The sequence below is a fragment of the Ambystoma mexicanum genome, chromosome 3q, assembly GCF_040938575.1.
Source record: "Ambystoma mexicanum isolate Mex_15411 chromosome 3q, UKY_AmexF1_1, whole genome shotgun sequence".
NCBI classification, from domain to species: Eukaryota; Metazoa; Chordata; class Amphibia; order Caudata; family Ambystomatidae; genus Ambystoma; species Ambystoma mexicanum.
In genome coordinates, this window is record NC_090926.1 from 1174297973 (window position 1) to 1174317713 (window position 19741).

At 47.1% G+C, this 19741-nt stretch overlaps 1 protein-coding gene across 1 annotated transcript in view; it reads right to left on the reverse strand.

The window, feature by feature from the left end:
- FBXL12 (F-box and leucine rich repeat protein 12) overlaps positions 1–19274 on the reverse strand; it is a 42190-nt gene extending 22916 nt beyond the window's left edge. Inside the window, exon 1 of the mRNA XM_069604029.1 lies at positions 18920–19274. Within this exon, the coding sequence (XP_069460130.1) occupies positions 18920–19011 (92 nt within the window). The 5' untranslated portion in view covers positions 19012–19274. The remainder of the gene's footprint in view (positions 1–18919) is intronic.
- Between the last annotated feature and the right edge of the window lie 467 nt (positions 19275–19741).

Here is a 19741-nt window from a genome sequence, read left to right on the forward strand (position 1 = left end):
CGGATGAGCGATGGATCCAGAATCAGGTGAGGAAAAAGTATTGTTCTTGTTCTAACCTTTTTCCTTCTTTCTCCCTTTTCTCTAGGAGCTCCAGACTCGAGGCGGGTGTTACGCTGCAGGATGCAGAATAACGCAAAGCGTGAGCTGCTCTTCGGGCGTGGTTTAAATAGCCTTCAAAGTAGTCCCAGGTAAGAGGTTTCCAAGACCACACCCGAGTAAGAAAATGGTCCCCGACATAAAGTAGTCCCCCTTCAGACTTCACATTGGCTTGAATGCTGAGCAGCATGGTCTGCATGAGGTAAGTGAAAGCAAATGAGCCTGGCGCCTATCGCGCCAGGACTGAACCCGTCTATGAGCCAGGGCTGCTGGGTTTTTCCCAAGTATCTGGATGCCTGCTCCTGGGACAGATGGACCTGGTCCAGATGCACAGGAGTAGGAATCATGACACCTCCCTCCACCCTCCATATGATTTCAGTCCCTCTGGCGCCCTCTCCTCACCTTGTGGTAGTATTAGGCGTGCTCTCCGTCCTGCCTTCTTTGCAGGGGCGTGTTGTCTTTCATGGGCGAGTGCGGTCCAGTTACTTCACTGACGCCGGCCCGTTTGATATTGTTCAGGTAGGTCTTATTGCTGTTCTTGTTGCTATCCTGCATGCCTTTCTTTGTTTAAAATGTCTCTTTTTTCTCCCTTAGGTATGCAGAGCTTCAGCGTGGCGAAATGGGTTGGTTGAGCCCCGCTGGTAAATGATGGCGCATTAAGAGCGCTACGATGCGGTAAGTAAGCGCTATACGCAGCGCTGCAAAGTCTTGCGTTTGCTAACCTGTGTTTTCCTCCCTTGTAGGTCGCTGTGTTCTTCAGCGCGAGTGGAATGTCCAGAGTGGTGCCAGCCGAGAGGCGACCAGCCAGGTAAGCCTTTTGAGCAGTTTGTAATGTGTAAATGCCTCTACTGCTTTCTTTAATGTTGCCTCCATCTTCCTCTTTCAGGTCGTTCTGTCCGGGAGGCGTGCAGATTCGAGGAAGCTGTTCTCAGTAGCTGCGAGTGTTTAAAGATGAAGACTGCAGGTAAGATGCTGCTAATGATGTTCCTTTTGTCTCCTTGCAGGTACTGCTTCTCCGAGGTTCGAGGGAATAGCTGGACACGGTGAGCGTCACGTTGCAAGCTGCAAAGTAACGCAAAGCGTATTGTCTTGCTCGGGTGTGGTTTAAACAGCTCCAACAAAATAGTCCAGGTAAAGTAGTCCCTAGGCGGCCACATCCAAAACCCTAGACCGCATAGCTTGGTTCGGAACCAAGCTATGTGGATGCCTCCATGTTGGCTGACAATACAATAAAGTAGTTCCCAAGCACATTGTTTTTCATGGTGTATGAGACTGCCGCCATAGGCGCCAGGACTGACCCCATGAGGGCTTTTGAAGAGGATGCCAGGCTCTAGAGGCCAGAGTCCTGACTCCACTTTGCCAATGGGTTTGCCAGAGGGGGTTTTGGGCGAGGGTCACGACACCTATAGACTATTAAGAAGAAAGTATAATAGAAATCCAGCAGGCCGCCATCGGCTTACAAATGGGACCACAAGCCTCGCAGAATTTTGCAAAAGCAGAACTACTGTGGCAGCAGCAAAGCCACCACCAAGGTTGCAATGTTGCAAATGACATTCCTCAATCTGAACCTAAGTAACACTGTCTACAGGAGAGGGGAGCTCTCCGACAAAATACAGAACAATTCGGAGGTCCCGGGCTCACAGGCAGGTCTCCAAGTAATCTGGCATGATCTGTCTGAGCGGAGGGGCTGCCAAGATTGGGACCCCGAAAAGAGCAACCTGTTCTGCTGTCCAGACAATAGCTGCAACAATGTTGTTACAGTCACGTTACAGCACTGCGTTGGAAACCAGAGCACGCTAATTACAGCTATGGACTACACACCGTCATGATGGAGACACATAGTTGCACCTTGCTGATACAGAATTACACAAGGCACTATTCACAGGTGTTCCACGGCTGGGAACAGTGTAAGTCCCAGGTCTGGGGACTAGGTTCCTGGCTCATCCAATCATAGCCAAAGACCCTCAGGGTGGACAGTGGGGGACACCGATCAATCACAGGGCTTACTGACTGTAACAACTTTAAGTAACATCTTTTTGGGAATTGCTAAACGTACCACTTGACACTATTATTATACGTGAATTGTGATGTCAAACAACCACAAAACTGGCCTGCGAGCCAGGGTCCGTTCAGAGATGGGTGGACACACTTCCATGTATGTGATCGCTGTGGTGCGTTTATTATATTAAACCGCAGTAATTCCTTGCCTCTTGTACGGACCCGACGTTCTTGATGGGAAACGGGAAGGCATTAGGCCTTCCACATCGCACCTGCGTGCCCCCATAGTGGCTCAGCTGGACCAAGGGGGCCTGCCCCTAACAAGTTGGAGGCCCCAGCGAGATCTGTTGTGGCGCCACCCCCGGCCAGAAGCTACCTCCTTAGCCGTCTGACGCAGAAGGCTGCAGGACCCTCGCAGGAATTGAGAGACAACCTGACAGCGCAACCGGAGACAGGCCGACGGGAGCCGCCTTGAGAAATCTATCTCGCCAGCAGTCGGCAAAGTGTCAGCGCAGTTCAGAGGGGCGAGAGGAGTGGTTAACGGGGAGCCAGCGGCCGAGCAGCATCGACGAAGACAGAAGAACCTAAGTGTGGTCCACATAACAGGCAATGTGTTGTGTAGGTGGGTTTTATGTATGCGGGGGGGCGGGAGGTGTAACGTGCGATTAATGTTACTGCTGGAGTGGTTTTGACTTGTATGGTGGTAGGGACCTGAGCGGAGATAGAAGTCCCTTTTCTGTGTTTGTTCGAGTAACGTGGCAAAAGGCACTGATGATGAGCAAGGATTGTGGGTTCAGTAGGCTCGGACTGTGACAACTCGTATATATGTGGTATTCCTATGTGTTGGACGTTTTAGTTCGGAAGGTGTTCTGGTTAAGCCTCCCGGAGAGAGGCATTTCAGCCATCAGAGGACGCGTCAGTTGCAGCAAACACAAAAAGAGAACACTCCACCCCCAGAGCGGTGGGAGACAGCTGTGGGGTTATTTTGGGGTTTGGGGTGTATTGCGGGGAGTGGGGGGGAAAACAGGCAGTCATGTGCACACAATGGTCTCTTTATTTGCTTGAACTTTAGATTGGGTCACCATAGGTTGATGCATAGGACATTGTGTTGGGAAGGCGAGGAGTTGGTGTTGTGAAATTGGGCTTGAAGGCCAGGTGAATAAGTGTTAGTGCGTGGAAGGTGCCTGTGCACGGTTGCAGTGGTGTGCTGGACAGCGGCAGTGCTGGCTGGTGAAGGCTGGGCTGACTTCGGAGCTCGCTAGGTAAGGTGTAGAGCCGCAGGGGCTGGAAGTGAATAATATTGATAAACAGTGTACTATAACCTTTTCCTGCCGTGACAGCGGATATCCAAAACCTCGACTAGAGGTCAGGTAAAGGGGTTGCTATGTATTCGTATGGTGGGGCGGGGACCATGTATAGTGGGCGGTAACCCCCATACAGCATCTTTGTAAGACCCTGCCCCCATATATGGATAACAGAGTGAAGTACAGTATACAATGGTCTAAAAGCACAGAAGGGAAAATAGCGAGGCCATGGCCGCCCGATGGCAGCTTCTCTAAAGACGTGCAGCAATCACTTTTGACGAATTTACAGAGTATGTACGAAGGGAAAAGGTTAGATAAACGCATGGAAATATTTGAACTGTGGCGTATGTTCCAAGAGAACAGGCCATTGATGATGAGTACGAGAGAGGTGAAGGAGGAGGGATCAGACTTCGGCTCCGCCGAGTGCAATATCTAATGATGCGGAGGAGGAACAGGGCTTATACCCATTAAGAGAACTAAAAGCAGCAGAGGGTTACTCAAATCCCAATTATAAACCACCCCCATATGCCCAAACAGAACCACCACGAGGGATAGAGCAGGCGGCCGATGGCCCAGACCTCGACAGGGAGGGGCTGCAGTGTGCTAAAAGAGTTTGCAGGTATTGGGCCAGAAGAGTGGATAGCTGCACAGATACTACAACGGGGGGAAGCATAAGGTGCAACGAAGACAATAGAGAATCTGGAGCTGGGACACATGTGCCGTGCGAAGGCAGATAGATAAGAGGAGAAGGGAAATGAGCAACCTCAAGAGGGTGGACAAGCAAGATTAAGAAGGGAAGATAAAGCACGAAGGCGAGAGTCGGCGAGTGAACTGGAGTAGCGTGAGCAAAGTCGAAGGGAGTATTTGGCACTATTGGAAAATGAACAAAAGGACATAGTAGAAAGAGGTGATGGAAGAAAGATGTAGATGGCATCGTTGAGAAAGAAAATATTACTGCAGGAATCACCAAAGTACGAGGAGAAGTGACTGAAACAATTGAGGATGGAACGGTGGGCAAGGAAACAAAGTAGGAAGGAAGCACGGGCGTTGGAAAAGGTAAGTGACCAAGTAAAAAATTGAACTAGCCAGGAAAAGGCAAGAAGAAGACAAAAAGGAAGGGGCCAGTAGAATACCATGGAGTGCCAAGCGGACATGACGTGGCTCGCCAGGGTGTGCGGGAGAAGGACATATGTAAATTAACAGACATCGATCTTAATGTACCATACGACCCCAGTCTGGTAACACGAAAATGTAACTTCTCAACTAGTTTCTGTAGCAACATTGATGACGAATCTGTGTGACAGAGAGGACCATAGTGAGCCGTGGGACAAAACAATAGCAATATTCTATCATATCTTGGTGCAAGGATTACCAGAGGCAATACAGAAAAAAATTGGTAGGGGTGGAAGCGAAGGCGTCGCCAGAGATACAGCTCACCATAGTACATCATTGAATGTTATGGCAACAAAAAATGAAACAGAAGGCAGAGGAGAGGAAGGCAGATGAAGCTAAGCTAGTACAGAAGAAATTATCCAAATACGCTCTAGAAGGAACACTGATACGAGCCCCAGTCCCCAGGCACAAACAGCTACCTCACAACCACAACCTCAGCTCCAACCACAACAGTCATACGGCACTGTACCAATAGATGTGTCTCCCACGGGAGGAGGGTATATGGGGAGAGGTGGATACCCACAGAGTTTCAGAGGAAGGGGAGGCTTCTAGAGAGGACGAGGGTTTGGACCATTATCACACCAATACACTGGAGGGTTCCGGGGATACACACAGCAAATGCAGCAGGGGCCAGGTGGGGGAGAAGGGGATTCCCATGACAAGCAAGGGAGCCACTGTAGTGCTGGGCCTGTGGGCAACTAGGGCACATTTCCCTGAGCATGTAGAAACAGAGGGGGCCAGTTAGGGTGGGGAGAACAGGGGTATCAGGGAGGACGGAATGACTACTCAGTCCTAGAAATACAACAACATGGACCGATGCAAATCATGCAGCAACAGACACAGTTACCCCCCACAGGCACAACACCAACAAGCATCTTCAACCACAGCAAACGATGCTGCCTCAAGCGAGGACACCAGCACAGCAGCGAGCACAAGTACGTGCCCCTTCCCCAGAGCTCATGGACACGACAGCAATGGTATCAATTCAGAAGAGGGGAGGGGGTCACTATAGTAGGAAACAATCCCTACACAGGGAACAGACTATCCTTATTTCCCCAATAGGACAGCCAACAGACAAACTTGTTGTGTCCCATCCTGTCGGTCACGGAGGAAACTTGCATAAGGGCGACGACAAGTGACAAAACGTTCCTTTCTTGTTGACATTAGGGCGACTAGGTCATGTATTTGCTAAGGGACTTTTGCTTTGTCAGGCGACGCCATGAACACACAAGGATTCTTTGGGGCTCGAGAGGTTGTTCCATTTACTGATAACATCTCCTTGTCTATTGGGGAGCACGATCTATCACTACCCTTACTCTACTCCAAACGTGCACCTGTAGACATAATGGGTCGAGATATAATGAGCAGACTCAACGTGACCATCTCATTCACAGGCAAAGGCATACTCTGCTCAACACCAGGAATACACATGCTCACAGTAAGGCAACTTCTCCAGGCGCATTGTGGGAAAATAGTATAGAGGGGGGAGCCAGCAGACCCCAAACTATTCCAATATGGTACAGACCTGACCCTTGCATGGTTCCCAGGGATAGCAGGCAAGGTATGTAGAAGACCAGGTAAATAATGATTCAGGCCAGAAACACCATCAGATGAAGAAGGAATGGCAGAGGTTGTAGACATTGAAGGGATTGTAGTACGACATGACTGGATCGCAGTGCATGCAGTAGATAACCAAGGCAGACCATGGAGGGCAATACTTGCAGCAGCAGAAGGATGCAGATTGACCAGGTGACAGATGAGGAGCTCTTTTCGGAAGACACTACACATCACGTACAGGGAAGTAGCACAGAAAATGACGATGGAAGCTCCACCCCCATTTATAGAGAAAGACCTGGCCAAGGTACTGAACAACTTATGGACCACAAGTCCCTATGATGTGGGGTACATAAAAAGCACAGGGGGAGTTAAAATAAAATTGAAACCCGGTGCAATACTACCTAGAGTCAAGCAATACTCAGTGACAAAAGAGGCAGATTAGGGCATATACAAGACAATCAACGCACTTATTGAGGGACATTCCAGTACCATCAGAGTCTCTATGCAACACAGCAGTGTACCCTGTTCGCAAGGCAGAAGGGGGGGGGTCATGGCGTTTTATTTAAGATCTCCGCCCACTTAAGCACATTGTAGAAGCAGAGTATCCTGTAGCAGCAAACCCTGCAACGATTCTGTGTGGAATTCCAGCGGAAGCCACATAATTTACTGGTATCGATCTCAAAAGGGCAATTTTCTCAATACCACTGCACCCAGACTCACAAGATTTTTTTTACCCCAACCAGAAGTGGAAACAAACCAGGTTGCCACAAGGCTACTGTGAGTCACTGTCCATTTTCAAAAGAGTAATACAGATGGACCTAGCCAATGTTCAAACAGACAACACAGTACTACAGTATGTAGATGACATACTGATCTTGTAGTGAAACAGAAAGAGTGTAGGAATGTTTCAGTACATGTACTCACAGTGTTGGCAGACAAGGGGTACAAAGTAGACAAAGACAAACTTCAGTACTGCCAAAAGGAAGTATTATACATTGGGCAGATAATATCCAAAGACGGGAGACCCAAAGCCTCGAAAAGAGCACAGACAATACATTAAACTCCCCAGCCTAAAACAGTAAGGGAGCTGCAGCAGTTCCTCTGATTATAACTTGTAGAGCATGAGTCTTCGACTACAGCTCTTATGCATGTCCACTACCAACGGCCCTCAAGGAAGCGCAGAGAGGCAATGCCACTGGGATGGACAAGAGAAATTACTGATGCTTTCAAACAAAATGAAAGAAGCAATAAGCACAGCACCAGTGTTAAAGACCCAAGATTACAAAAAATAATGTTTCCTGTTTTCCCACGCAGATGGCGTGGTTATGAAAGCAGTACTGACCCAAAAGACAGACATGAGCCACAAGCCAATAGCATATTACAGTGCACAGTTGGACCCAGTAATGAAGTGGTAATTTCCGTGCGAAAAATATTTGGCTGCTACAGCATTCGCAGTAGAAAAGGCATCATCAATCACCATGGGATGCGCAACACCACTTTACGTGGAACATGCCATGCCCTCTTTGCATACTGCATAAACCAAAAAGCAAACTTAACAACCCAAAGAGCAACAGGGTACGAAATAATATGATCAAGAGTGAGGTGCAAAAATGTTAACCCTGCACAATTCGTAGATGTCGGACAACCAGATGTACACAAAATATTGAGTTCTTCAATGAGACACGCCGAGACATGCAAGGTAGAGGATGATGCACTTGAGGGGGTTGGGGGGGAGAAAGAGGTGTTGTACAAACCGACAAGGTTAGGAGAACTGGAGCAGCAGTAGTAAAGCTGAAGGAAGATTGGACAAGTGAAGTGGTGTACAGTGTCTGTTAACCCCCTCATTACTCAGCACAAGCTGCAGAACTAATGGCATTAATACTGGCATTACAAAATAGCATAGGGAAAAGAGTGACAATATATTCAGATGGTGCTTATGTCACCTCCACGGTACATTCTGGGCTCGCAGGATGTCTCAGAAGGGGATTCAATAGGGCAGATTGGACCCCAGTGCAGCATGCCCTACTCCAAGGGGAATTAATAAATGTTAAAACATACCCAGAGGAAGTAACACTAGTGAAATGCAAGACTCACCCAAATGGAGAAGATCCGATTTCAAGAGGGAATTAAGCAGAACAGGCAAAACATGCAACATATTTCATAGCAATTGTGGGACTTGAAGGAGGAGCAAAAGCAAAGGGGAGGGGTGAGACGAGATAGATGTTATTAAAGGATGGATACACTCACTTACCAGAAACGCAGATGATGGAGTTACAGGCAGCAGCACCACGAGATGAGAAGGAACTTTGGGTAAAGAGAGGATGCTCCATGTCCCCTACTGATGCCCTATGGCGGCAAAACAACACGGGGAAAGTGGTCATGTCACGCGTGCTCCTATAAACAGCATTACAGCAATTGCACTATCCTGCACACACTGGGCGAGAAGTCATTGCAGCACGCATTTGAAAATCACGATCTAAACAGCCATGTAGTAAACTTTATTAGCAATTGCTTGACGTGCCAACAGTTTAGTGCTGGCCTCACACAGAGTAATAACAGGAACAATAACCAGACCCCAAGGGCCGTTCTTGCATCTCCAAATGGACTACATGGACATGTTCCAAGTATGTCAAGGGTACCGTTTCATGATTGTGGTGGTCTGTCCCTTCGCTAGGTGGGCAGCGGCTGGGCCATGTTCCCATGCCGATGCCCTCAGAGTAGCAAAATTCCTAGTAAGAGACCCAAGATGCGGCGTCTGAGGTCCTGCGGTCTGACAACGGACCTAACTTCACCAATGAACTGTTCCACCCTATTAGGAATAAACACAAATTCGCCTGCGCTTACACCCCGCAAGCAAATGGGGTTTGCGGGCAGCCTCAATGGTCTCCTGAAAGAGCGTATTGCATAAAATCACCATAGCACAAAAAAGAAGAGCTGACCTACTGCTTGTCTTATTCGAATTACGAAATAAGCAAGGATAAGACCACCATTTATCGTCCCACAAGGAGGTGATAGGGCGCAGAATGCACCTTCCGTTAGCTCCACCCACAAGAGCTCTGAGGGATTGTCAAAATACAGCAGAAATACTTGGATAGGAACTGTACGATTGCGTAACTTCTATGTTTCTAGCATCTCTTTCATCTCTCACAAGATGGAAACAAGGGGACAGCCGGAAGACGACACGCAGGAGGATACCAGTAACACGGACACACAGAAAGAAACACCTATTCAAGTAGGCGACCAGGTGCTCCTGCGAAATTGTATTCGGCGTTGGAACTCACCTCGCTTCACCGGCCCACACATTGTACAGGCTGTGACGTATAGCACAGTGAAGCTACCAGGAAGGTTGGCTTGGAACCAACTGAACGATAAAGATTTATAAACCATCGGCTTCACCACAACGTACTGCTGCAGGAGCCGACAAGACCAACGTTGCATCAGCCAACCAGCAACAAGACAACCCAAATACCCAAGACCCTGATGACCCAAAACCAACTGGGCATGCAATGCTCAGACGTTCCCAAGTAACTGAGCCTCCCACAGACATACAAGTACAGATTGACCACTGCCCTATCCCCAGGACACTCAGTAACCCAAGTATTCCCATATCATACTCTCAGCCCCCTTCCATAAAAGTGGAATATATGAAGACATCATATGGTAGCACCATGTTTTAATTTGCCATACCACACACAAACAGTTCCAGTTTGTGCTACCGACTACGAATAACACCGTCTTAACCTCTCTCTCCTCTCGCACATGCAGGGTTCTGCGATTGTTGATGTACAAGTACTAAACGGTGTAGGTGTTCGGAAATGACTCTGATGTTGCCTCCCATTGAACACCCTGAAGCACTCTCCGACCAATTTATCCATGTTATAAGACATATGCATTTTTTAGGCCCCGGTCACCATGAATTTACTACTACGCATTTCTTGAATACCTACTACAAACCCACCCACAACTTGAGCAGAGCGCATACCCGGTCTTATCCACACTCCGACATCCTTCCATACAGAGAATTTGGGAACAGATGTTTGCATGGTCACTTGTTTATTTAGTACGCGGAGCTTGACTATACTTACAAGTACGATGTCGCCTTTTATTGCGATTTTCAGGCGGGCAACTTTATCATCTCATCGGATCCATCGGCAGTATAAGTGGCAAAGATGAAAATAATGCAAAAAATACTGTCTATGGTGTGGTTACTGCTTCCTACTGGACTATTAGCAACCACTTTCTGGCAACTCTTTCTTGCTTCGCTTGTCTCTTCTGTATTCCACACTAACTCACCGACCGAAGCTGCATGCACTACGGTGTCAGGCGGTACAGGCGATACTGCTGAAAATTTAAGGAGAGGTAAGCGCAGTGTTGCCACAGACATGAAAGGGGTAGAAACATATCTTACAGACACTGCACACATAACCAACATTTGGTACAAACACATGTACAGAATTCGGAGGGACACAACTTACGAGAGCCGTTATGTCTGCTCATTGATCCCCTATGCCCCGAGCGCCTCCAGAACCTTTCGTAGCAACAGAAATACCCGCAGCAACAGCACGATGCCTTATTTACTTAGCAATGTTTCAAACTTGGGGAAGATTCCAAGGGAAGACAGCCACCTTAAGATGGATGTCCAAAGCGACCTTTCCATATGAGGACAGTTAGATCAAGACTTTGCTCATTATGAACAATTACTGGCAACTCGCTGAAAGGCTGCAGTACGTTACAGAGGGACCAGAAAAGGGAGAAACAAAAACGATAACTTTGAACTACCTACCATGCAAGTGGAGAGCAAGAGAGATGGGAGGAGACCAGGGTGCTGGAAAAGGCCACACATTTTGATCTATGGACAAGTATACACGAATGATGGCTGGGTAGACGGAGTAGTGGGAAGCAAAGCAGTAACACTAGCAAAGGCAGCAGTGACTAAAGTACAAGAAGAAAATGACAATTGCCTTAAGGAGTGGGAAAAAAGTGCAAGATTATTGACATGGGTCAACAACGAAGCTAGACCCGTACCAATAATCCCACTAACCTCTGTTTCCAGAACAATGATGAAGAATAAGTGAGAGAAAACGTTGGGTGCAAAAAATAGAAATTATACGAGATACGGGGATCGGGGCAATCGTCCTAATGGATCACTATTGGGCTTGTTGAACAAAGACCTACGACAAGCTGCCTCCAAATTGGGGGGCGGGGATATGTTCACTGGTGCATGTGAACATCACCTCTCTGGTGGTGCCACAGAAAGACCTTCAGCTAGACAAATTCCCTAACATGCAATACAATAAAATAAAAGTAAAAGGAGATCAATAACCCTCACATCCAACAAACCAGGAGAAACAGATGAACATTGAAGGCTCAGCGGGGTGAAGAGAGAAGGAAACTACTTGTGGGGACGTTCTGAAGCAGTACTAGATGAGGTACCGCCTCCCACAGACTATTCAGCAGAACACAAATGTTCTTTGCATCTCCATTTCCTGGTGTACAAGCGTATGGCAATGCTAAATGGCTGCAAATTACCAGTTGGAAACTCATGGTCACCATCAATTCAACAATGAATGGCTTCAACGCAATAAAAGAAGTGCTCCGAGCGATAAGGTTGGTGGCACTAAAGAACAGATGTCCTAGATCTCATCACAGAGTTTGCGCAAAAATAAGAAGTTCCTGCTGCACGTTCATCCCTGCCAATGCAAAAATGGAAGCCGAAGCGATGGGGGACGGGGAAGGACAAGAACTGGTTTGCCCATCTCTGGTCATGGATGCCTTCCTGGCTGGCAGATAGCCTAAAGGTGCTGGCCCAAGAAAGAGAGAGACTGAGACAGCAGCATCTGATATGTTCCCACCTGGACTGAAGGTTGATAATCCTCACAACCTGAAGAAGTATGTTGGGAAGTGTGTGTACTCCAAGCCTGAAGAAGGCTGCGTATACATACTGATCATTCAAAGATCGTGTCAATTATTACGGACAGCAGGAATAACAAAGGTATGGTGGCTGGCAGACGATAGGGGAGATAATGGTGGTGTGGTTGACAAGTCGACCAGAGGGGGGACTGAAGAGGGAGAATCAGAACATGCCCCCCGTCCCGGAAGACCCTTCAACAGGAAGAAGAATCTGTGACAATATGGCCGGCGTTCAATTGAACTTGCACCCATTCCCACTGCTTCCACGATGGATAATTATCATGAGAGATACCCTCCCAGCAGAACATACAATCCAGCAGTAGTGTGAATCTTACCCAAAGTGAACGGGTAGACGCAAGACAGAGCTGGAGACTGCTGAATGGATAGACTTGATTAAGCTCCAAGAAACCAAGCTGTAGGAACACCATTACGACTTACCTACGGTAGACATGAAGCACACGTGCTATCCGCACACCCTGGACACTCATACATGCTCAACTACACAAAGAACACAGATATTCAGCTCTATAGTTAGAGGAGAGTGACACATACATACTGCATGTTTATTATTTTGCCATTAGACCTCCTACAGCACTGCGGTGACGCAAGAAGCAAGAAGAGTTTGTGTACATGCATGCCGACACTCGTATGCAAATAACCCCATGGTGTGGCAGAGACCCGAGAGCCATAACGCACTAACCTATAGACTATTAAGAAGATGTGTGTAGTAGAAGCCAGACCATGGCTTAAGAAATCCAGCAGGCTGACATCGGCTTAAAAATGGGACCCCACGCCTCACAGAATTATACACAAGTAGAACTACTGTTGCAGCAGCAAAGCCACCACGAAGGTTGCAATGTTGCAAATGACATTCCTCACTCTGAACCCAAGTGACATTAAGCTCTCTGACAAAACACAGAACAATTCGGAGGTCCCGGGCTCACAGGCATGATCTCCAAGTAATCTGGCGTGATCTCGCCGAGTTCAGGGGCTGCCAAAATTGGGACTTGAGAAAAGCAACCTGTTCTGCCGTCCAGACAATAGCTGCAACAAAGTTGTTACAGTCACGTTACAGCACTGCGTTGGGAACCGGAGCACGCTCATTACAGATATGGGGTACACACCGTCATGATGCTGACACATAGTTGCACCTTGCTGATACATAATTACACAAGGCACTATTCACAGGTGTTCCACGGCTGGGAACAGTGTTAGTCCCAGTACTGGGGACTAGGTTCCTGGCTCATCCAATCATAACCGATCAATCACAGGGCTTACTGACTAACAACTTTAAGTAACAACTTTTTGGGAATGGCTAAACGTACCACCTGACACTACATGGGCCAATAACATAGCACCTCTATACGTTTCCATATCGGGCCTACTACTCAAACGCCTATCCCTAGTTAGGATAGGTTTGTGAGACGACTCCCGAGGATGACATTAATTGTGATGTCAGCACCACAAAACTCACCCGAGAGCCAGGGTCCATTGAGAGATGCATGGACGATCTTCCATGTATGCGATGATCCCTGAGGTGCGTTAATTATAATAAACCGCAGTAATTCCTTGCCTTTTGTGTGGACCTGACGCTCTTGATTGGGCAACAGGAAGGAGATAGGGCTTCCATGGACTCGCACCTGCGGGTCCCCAGAGTGGCTCGGCTGGACCGAGGGGGCCTGCCCCTAACAACTTCATTACAGTGTCATGGCCATAGGGTCTGCACTATGTTTTTCCCTCTTTACCTCAATTTCCCATGGTGGTGCTCAAGATAAGGTTGGTGGTGATTCTGGTGGTGTCTCTGGTGTGGCTGAGCTGCTTTTAGTTTCCTCTTCTGCTCGACCGGCCGGTGGCACCAGGTTGGTTCCTGCCATCTTCCCCGCGCCCTCACAGGAAGGTTCCAAGTAGTCCTTCCTTCTGTATCCCAGGGGACGGGGAAAATGGAGAGGCAGGGGTTGCATCAGCTGGACCCGACTCTGCAGCTGGTTCTGCTGTCCAAAAGTCCAGGATGTCTTCTACACAGGTGTATGACAGGCATTGGAGGAATTTTGTGCTGTGGTGGGCCAAGAAGCCGGTTCAGGCGGTGGATTGCTCTTTGCTGATGATTTTGCAGTTCTTTAAAAAAGGCTGGGATATGGGCCTGGCTGAGCTCCTCAGCGAGCAGTTATTCAGGCTTTTCGGGATTCTAGGGTTTTGATGTAGGTGAGATGCTAGTGACGTGGCTATTGAAGAGTTTGCTGCTGACCAAGCCCATGTTGTATGCGCATGTTCCTCATTGGGGCCTACCATTGCTGTTGTGTGCTTTAAGGGTTTGAATCTGTGGAGTCACTGGAAGATCCTAATAAAGAAGGCTGTGTTTCTCATAGTTATTACCTCTGGCCACAGGTTGGAGGAGATTGGGGTGCTGCTGTGTTTGGCACAGTTATTGCGGGTCCAGCCTGATTTGCTTATTCTCCAGTGTCTTCCAAAGTTTCTCTCTAAATTTCACAAAGTACAGGACATGGTTCTTCCGTCGTATTTTCCCCTCATCCTACTCCTTCGTCAGAGGAGTAACGGCACCAATTGAATGTCACATGGTCATGCCTTACATATGTGGACAGGACTGCTTTACTTTAGGCAGTCAGACAGTTTGTTACATTTGGCGGCTCGAAGCCTGGCATGAGGGCTACGGTCCCTACTATTGGCTAATGGATTTGACAGGTGATTGCTTTGGCCTATTCAGTGACGCAAGTTCCCATGCCAGCCTCTTTTCATCGTGTCTTGACTAGAGGCATGGTGGCACTATGGGCAGAGGCACAGTGAGTGCTGTGATGAATCCTTTCGGAGTCGTCACAGAATCCCTGCCTAAAGTCTAGTCCCAGGTGGCCTGGGGAAGGCCCCAAAGGAAATAGGGGGCGCTCCATCAGGAGATACGCTGTATTCATCTCATTCGGAGGGCGAGCTGTCCATGATGCCAGATTAACAAATTGCTTGCTGTCAGAGTCAGGCTCCCTTTCTTAGAGAGAAACAAAATGTTGGCAACGAAAGCATTATGGTCAGTAGAAGAATCAGAACATAGCACTCCCCAAATGAAATAGGGGGCGCTCCATCAGGAGATACGCGGTATTCATCTCCTTCGGAGGGCGATCTGTCCATGATGCCAGATTAACAAATTGCTTGCTGTCAGAGTCAGGCTACCTTTCTTAGAGAGAACCAAAATGTTGGCAACGAAAGCATTATGGTCAGTAGAAGAATCAGAACATAGCACTCCCGGAGATACCTTCCTCAGGAAACCTCAGGCTCAACCAATTGTGCTCATTCAGGGCTAATGAATGAACCACAATCTGATTATGTGTTTTGAATGTACTGATCAAACATACTAACCACAAACAATAACATGCTTAAAAATAAAATGAAAAAGCATAATGTGTATTCTTTGAGGAACACAGAGTCCATTCTCATAAGGTCATGAGAATGCCTTTCAAACCCAGTTTCGTCTTCAGGGCAATATGTAAAAAGGACATTACATAAAGGACACACAGTAAAAAACACGACAAAAGAAAAAAAAGATAACATGTTAATGCAAGTCGTTCTAGGAATACACATCTCCTGTTGTGAAGGTAATTTAAGCTCACAGTACTGTGTGCTAATGCAAATGGACCAAGAACGCCATAAACCCAATTCTACAAGACAAATCAGAAAACATGCATGTTAACTCCTAGGTGTTAGGACATGCTGTTCCATCAAAGTACCAAGAACAACCTTACTCACAATCGTGCAGTTAGACTGACGTTCAAAGTGAAAAAGACATGCTTTGGGCTAGAGCTGCCTTGAAAAGAGATCCTATTGCCATAACACAAATTTTAAATACCACCGAATAAGAACATCAATACCCTCCCTTCTGAGAAATGTGGTTTAGACTGTGAAAACTAGAAACAACCATAAATATCTTACAGATCTTTATCTGAAGCCATGTTTGAAGACATAGTGAGTTAAGTCAAACTAAAAACAAAACTCTTTGATGAAAAGAAGGAAGATGTGAATGTTGAAGACATCAAGTGCCATAATGCCATAGGTACTCAGACGAGGAAGAGGGATTCAGGGGCACAGAACTGTTGTATGCAGTCTAGTGTTTCTGCCAATATACTACACCCGAGCTGGAATTTTGACTATTTAAAATCCCCTCAGATGCAGATGCCAGGGAGTAGCAGCAGAAGAAGTAATCCTTGGCAGTGTATGCAGCAGGGGCAGTACGACGATGCCAGACCACCGCGGTGCCTTTGGCAATTAATGGTGCTGCCTGAGTCGTAAGCAGAAGAAGCCCAGACTGCAGAGGTTGCGCAGTGGGAAGTGCTGTGGTTGCAGCTTGTCCAGTGGGAGAGGAGCTCTCCACACACTGTGCCGGTCTCCGGTGTCGAAAAAAACTCAAGATGGCAGGGATGTAGCCCTCCTCACGAAGAGTGGGAAGGGGAAGAGGAAAATAACCTGCAGTATATGTGGCCAAATAAACAGGGGAACAAACAGCACCAACGGGTATTGCATCCTTATGGAAGAAGGTGTGAATTGTGTTCTTGAACGTCAAAGACTTTACTGATGTTTTGAAGTAACCCACACAACAGAGTATTTGTAGTACGGTTAGGAGATTTATCCTGACAGGCAAGTACACCATGAAAGGGATTGTTAGTGATAGACCTGGCAGATTAGTGAACCAGGTAGAAGACATTGAAGTACTATATTGTGGTAAAGGTTGTGCTGGAAAGAAAGTTGCCAGGCCATTGAAATGTCTGATGAAAGATGGTGACGCCATCCTGACTAAAACATTGTTGTGTATAAAGAAGAGTACATTAGTTATCTTTCGCAAGAGAAGAAAAAGTCATATTGAAATATCCATTGGAAGAGTGAAAACATAGCTTAATGTTGAAGAATGCTGAACTTTGTTTGATTCCAAGACATTTACGAAGCCAAGTGAAACCCTCCAAAAGGAAAGGAACATTTTGTTGGAAACAGAACTTGGCAACTGGGAGAAACTTTTGTATGTTACCTTTTGAACCGCTTATTGGAGTGAACATTATTCATTGCAACTTTTGTTTGAAAATCCTGTTTTGAATCTGGGAATGGGGATCCGACCCTGGTTACAAGAATATTTGGTTTGAATTATTATTTTGTGGAATTTCAAAAACCTTATGAATACCTGAAATGCTTTTGCTACATGCAACGGATATCCTGATTTATTAAGAGTATTTTTCCTTTAATCTTAGTTTCATAGGCAGGGAAACCCAAATTAGGTTAGGGACAGTGAGGCGTTTATCACACCATTTTAGGTTAATAAAAATGGCTTCTTGTGAGAAACATTTACCATTTTGCCTGCCTCATATTTCTGACCCCTCACAGTGCTTATTCAGAAAATGTGCAGGGGGGCGAACTGGACTAACCCGAATACTTTCACCAGATCTCATCGCCTCAACCTCATCCTCATCTGAGTACATGCAACATGCCTCTCCGACCCTGGTGCAGAGTAAAAACCGCCATTAAGTGTGAGGAGTTATTGAACTGACACGCTGTGGTGGCAGGGGGTTTTATACTCTCAGTAGAGAGGGGTGGGAAATGTATGGTACATAAGAAAGAATTAATGTATTCCTGATGTGATGGTCGGGACCTAATAAGGTGTGTTATGCGAAAGAGTAGGACTAATGCAGATTACCGGATCAACAACGCTTGCTTTTCCGGCAGCAAAATCTCCCTCTTCATTGTTTGGTTTTGGTGGATTTTTGTGAGACTTGAGGAGCAAAATTGATGAAACCATTGTTAGAGAAGAGGTCGAGGGAATGTGGGTTCTGAGCTGAGAATATCTGCTTGGCCTAGCAACAGGCAATGCCATGGCATTAAACTGCCAAATCACAAACATCTCTTTCCAAACTCCTCCGCCGTGCTACCCAATAAGAAGTTCCCTAATAGTATTTGTGCCAATCAGGTATGCTTTTCTACAAATATGCCCTCTCTCTACCCCCGCCCACCCACTCTTTGCAGCAATTTCATATTGGGCTACTTTGATAGCGGATCTTTTACTGTCCTCCTGAGTTTGCCTTTCCACAAAATCCCACCTGCCTAGCACCAACTCTCTCTACCACCCCACCACACTTCCACTCAAGCTACCCCCACCCCACTCCCATTAAGTATGCTGGTTGGGTTTTATATGGGCAACTTTTGACAAGTTCTCCCGAGGTTGCTTTGTCCTTCATGTTTTAGCCCCCTAACCAACTACCATCATCCACCCATCCCACCTTTCTCTAAGCCCACCCACCCAATTCCCACATGCTCTACCCTAACCCACCCAATCCATTCTTTCGACCCCCACACACCCTAACCCCACCTTGTCTACCAACCCCCACTCTGCCTCCTAACCCTGACTCTCTGCCCTATCCATCCCACTCACCCTCCACTCTCTCTGCCCCCAAAAACCTCTCTCTACCCACCCCCACCATACCTCCACTCCCTCTACCTCCATCCACCCTACCCGCACCTGACCTCAACCATCCACCTAACTCTCACCCTCTCATCCACTCTTACTGTTTCTTACCCTCTCACTCTCAACCTACCCTCTCACTCTCAACCTTTCTTGCTTACATTTCCTCTTGTTCATCATTGCAATTGCACCCTCTCAATCATTCCCTTCCTTGCTCTATTCATCCTCCTTCTCATTCTCACCCACGCCCCTCATCACATCCTCCTTTGAAACGTGTGAACTCTCCTCCTTGCACCCAGGCAGGTGCGCAATAAACGTAAAACACAAAGAACAGCAAACTACTATCTCAGCCTGTGTGCTCTATGACATATTTCCCAGAATCCTTTGCACAGTTAAACCCTCCCCTAATTCGGTCCGCCCGGGCTATCGCCGCACATACCGACTACTGCGCAGCAAGTCCCGGACCGACAAGAAGCTGAACACCTCCACCAGAATGCTGTCGGGGAGATAGCCGATCACGGTAGCTGCCATGTCTCCGGTAGCAGAAGCACAGCGGTGAGAAATAACCCACCAACTCCTCCCCCGGCCTGCGTCAGCGCCGTCGTCATCTTGAAACTGGCATTATAACGTTTATCCCGGGCGACAACAGCATGTTGGATTGGGCTGCGGGCGGCCATCATTTCACGTCAAGATCAAGTGCAAGTCATACTGGCGGCCATCTTCCAACAGAAGCGGTTTGGCCGTTGAAAAGTTCGTTAAAGATTAAACGGTGGCGGCGAAACATTTTCAAAAGTAGCATTTGCCTGAGAGACACTGTGTAATTCAAAATAACGGTTACTTCAAAGTGTCCAAACAGCATAAATATTTTAAATGTCTGGCAACAAAATAGATTTTTTTTCTAGTCCAAGTTGAGGTTTGCAGTTATTGGTGTCTGTTATTTATTGAAATGGGAGTCATAGGCAGGGAGGCACGTCAGTCCGACAGTGGTATGAAGAAGTTCCTAACCGTGTCCGTTTTGAATTGGGGGTGTAATCTTTCCTCACGCAGCGAAATCGTGACAATTGTCTTTTGCCTTGGGTGGTTTTTACGCTTCATTCCCTCCCGTGAGATAGTCTAACCGCAATTATTTTCTGTTATATAAGTTGTAGGGTTTCAGAAGGTGTATTTGGTTTTATATTGTACATTTTAACCTCTTTCAATGACAAAATACTTTCCAGGCACTCTGTTTTGCATTGTAGTAATAATTGATAGTAACGCCATA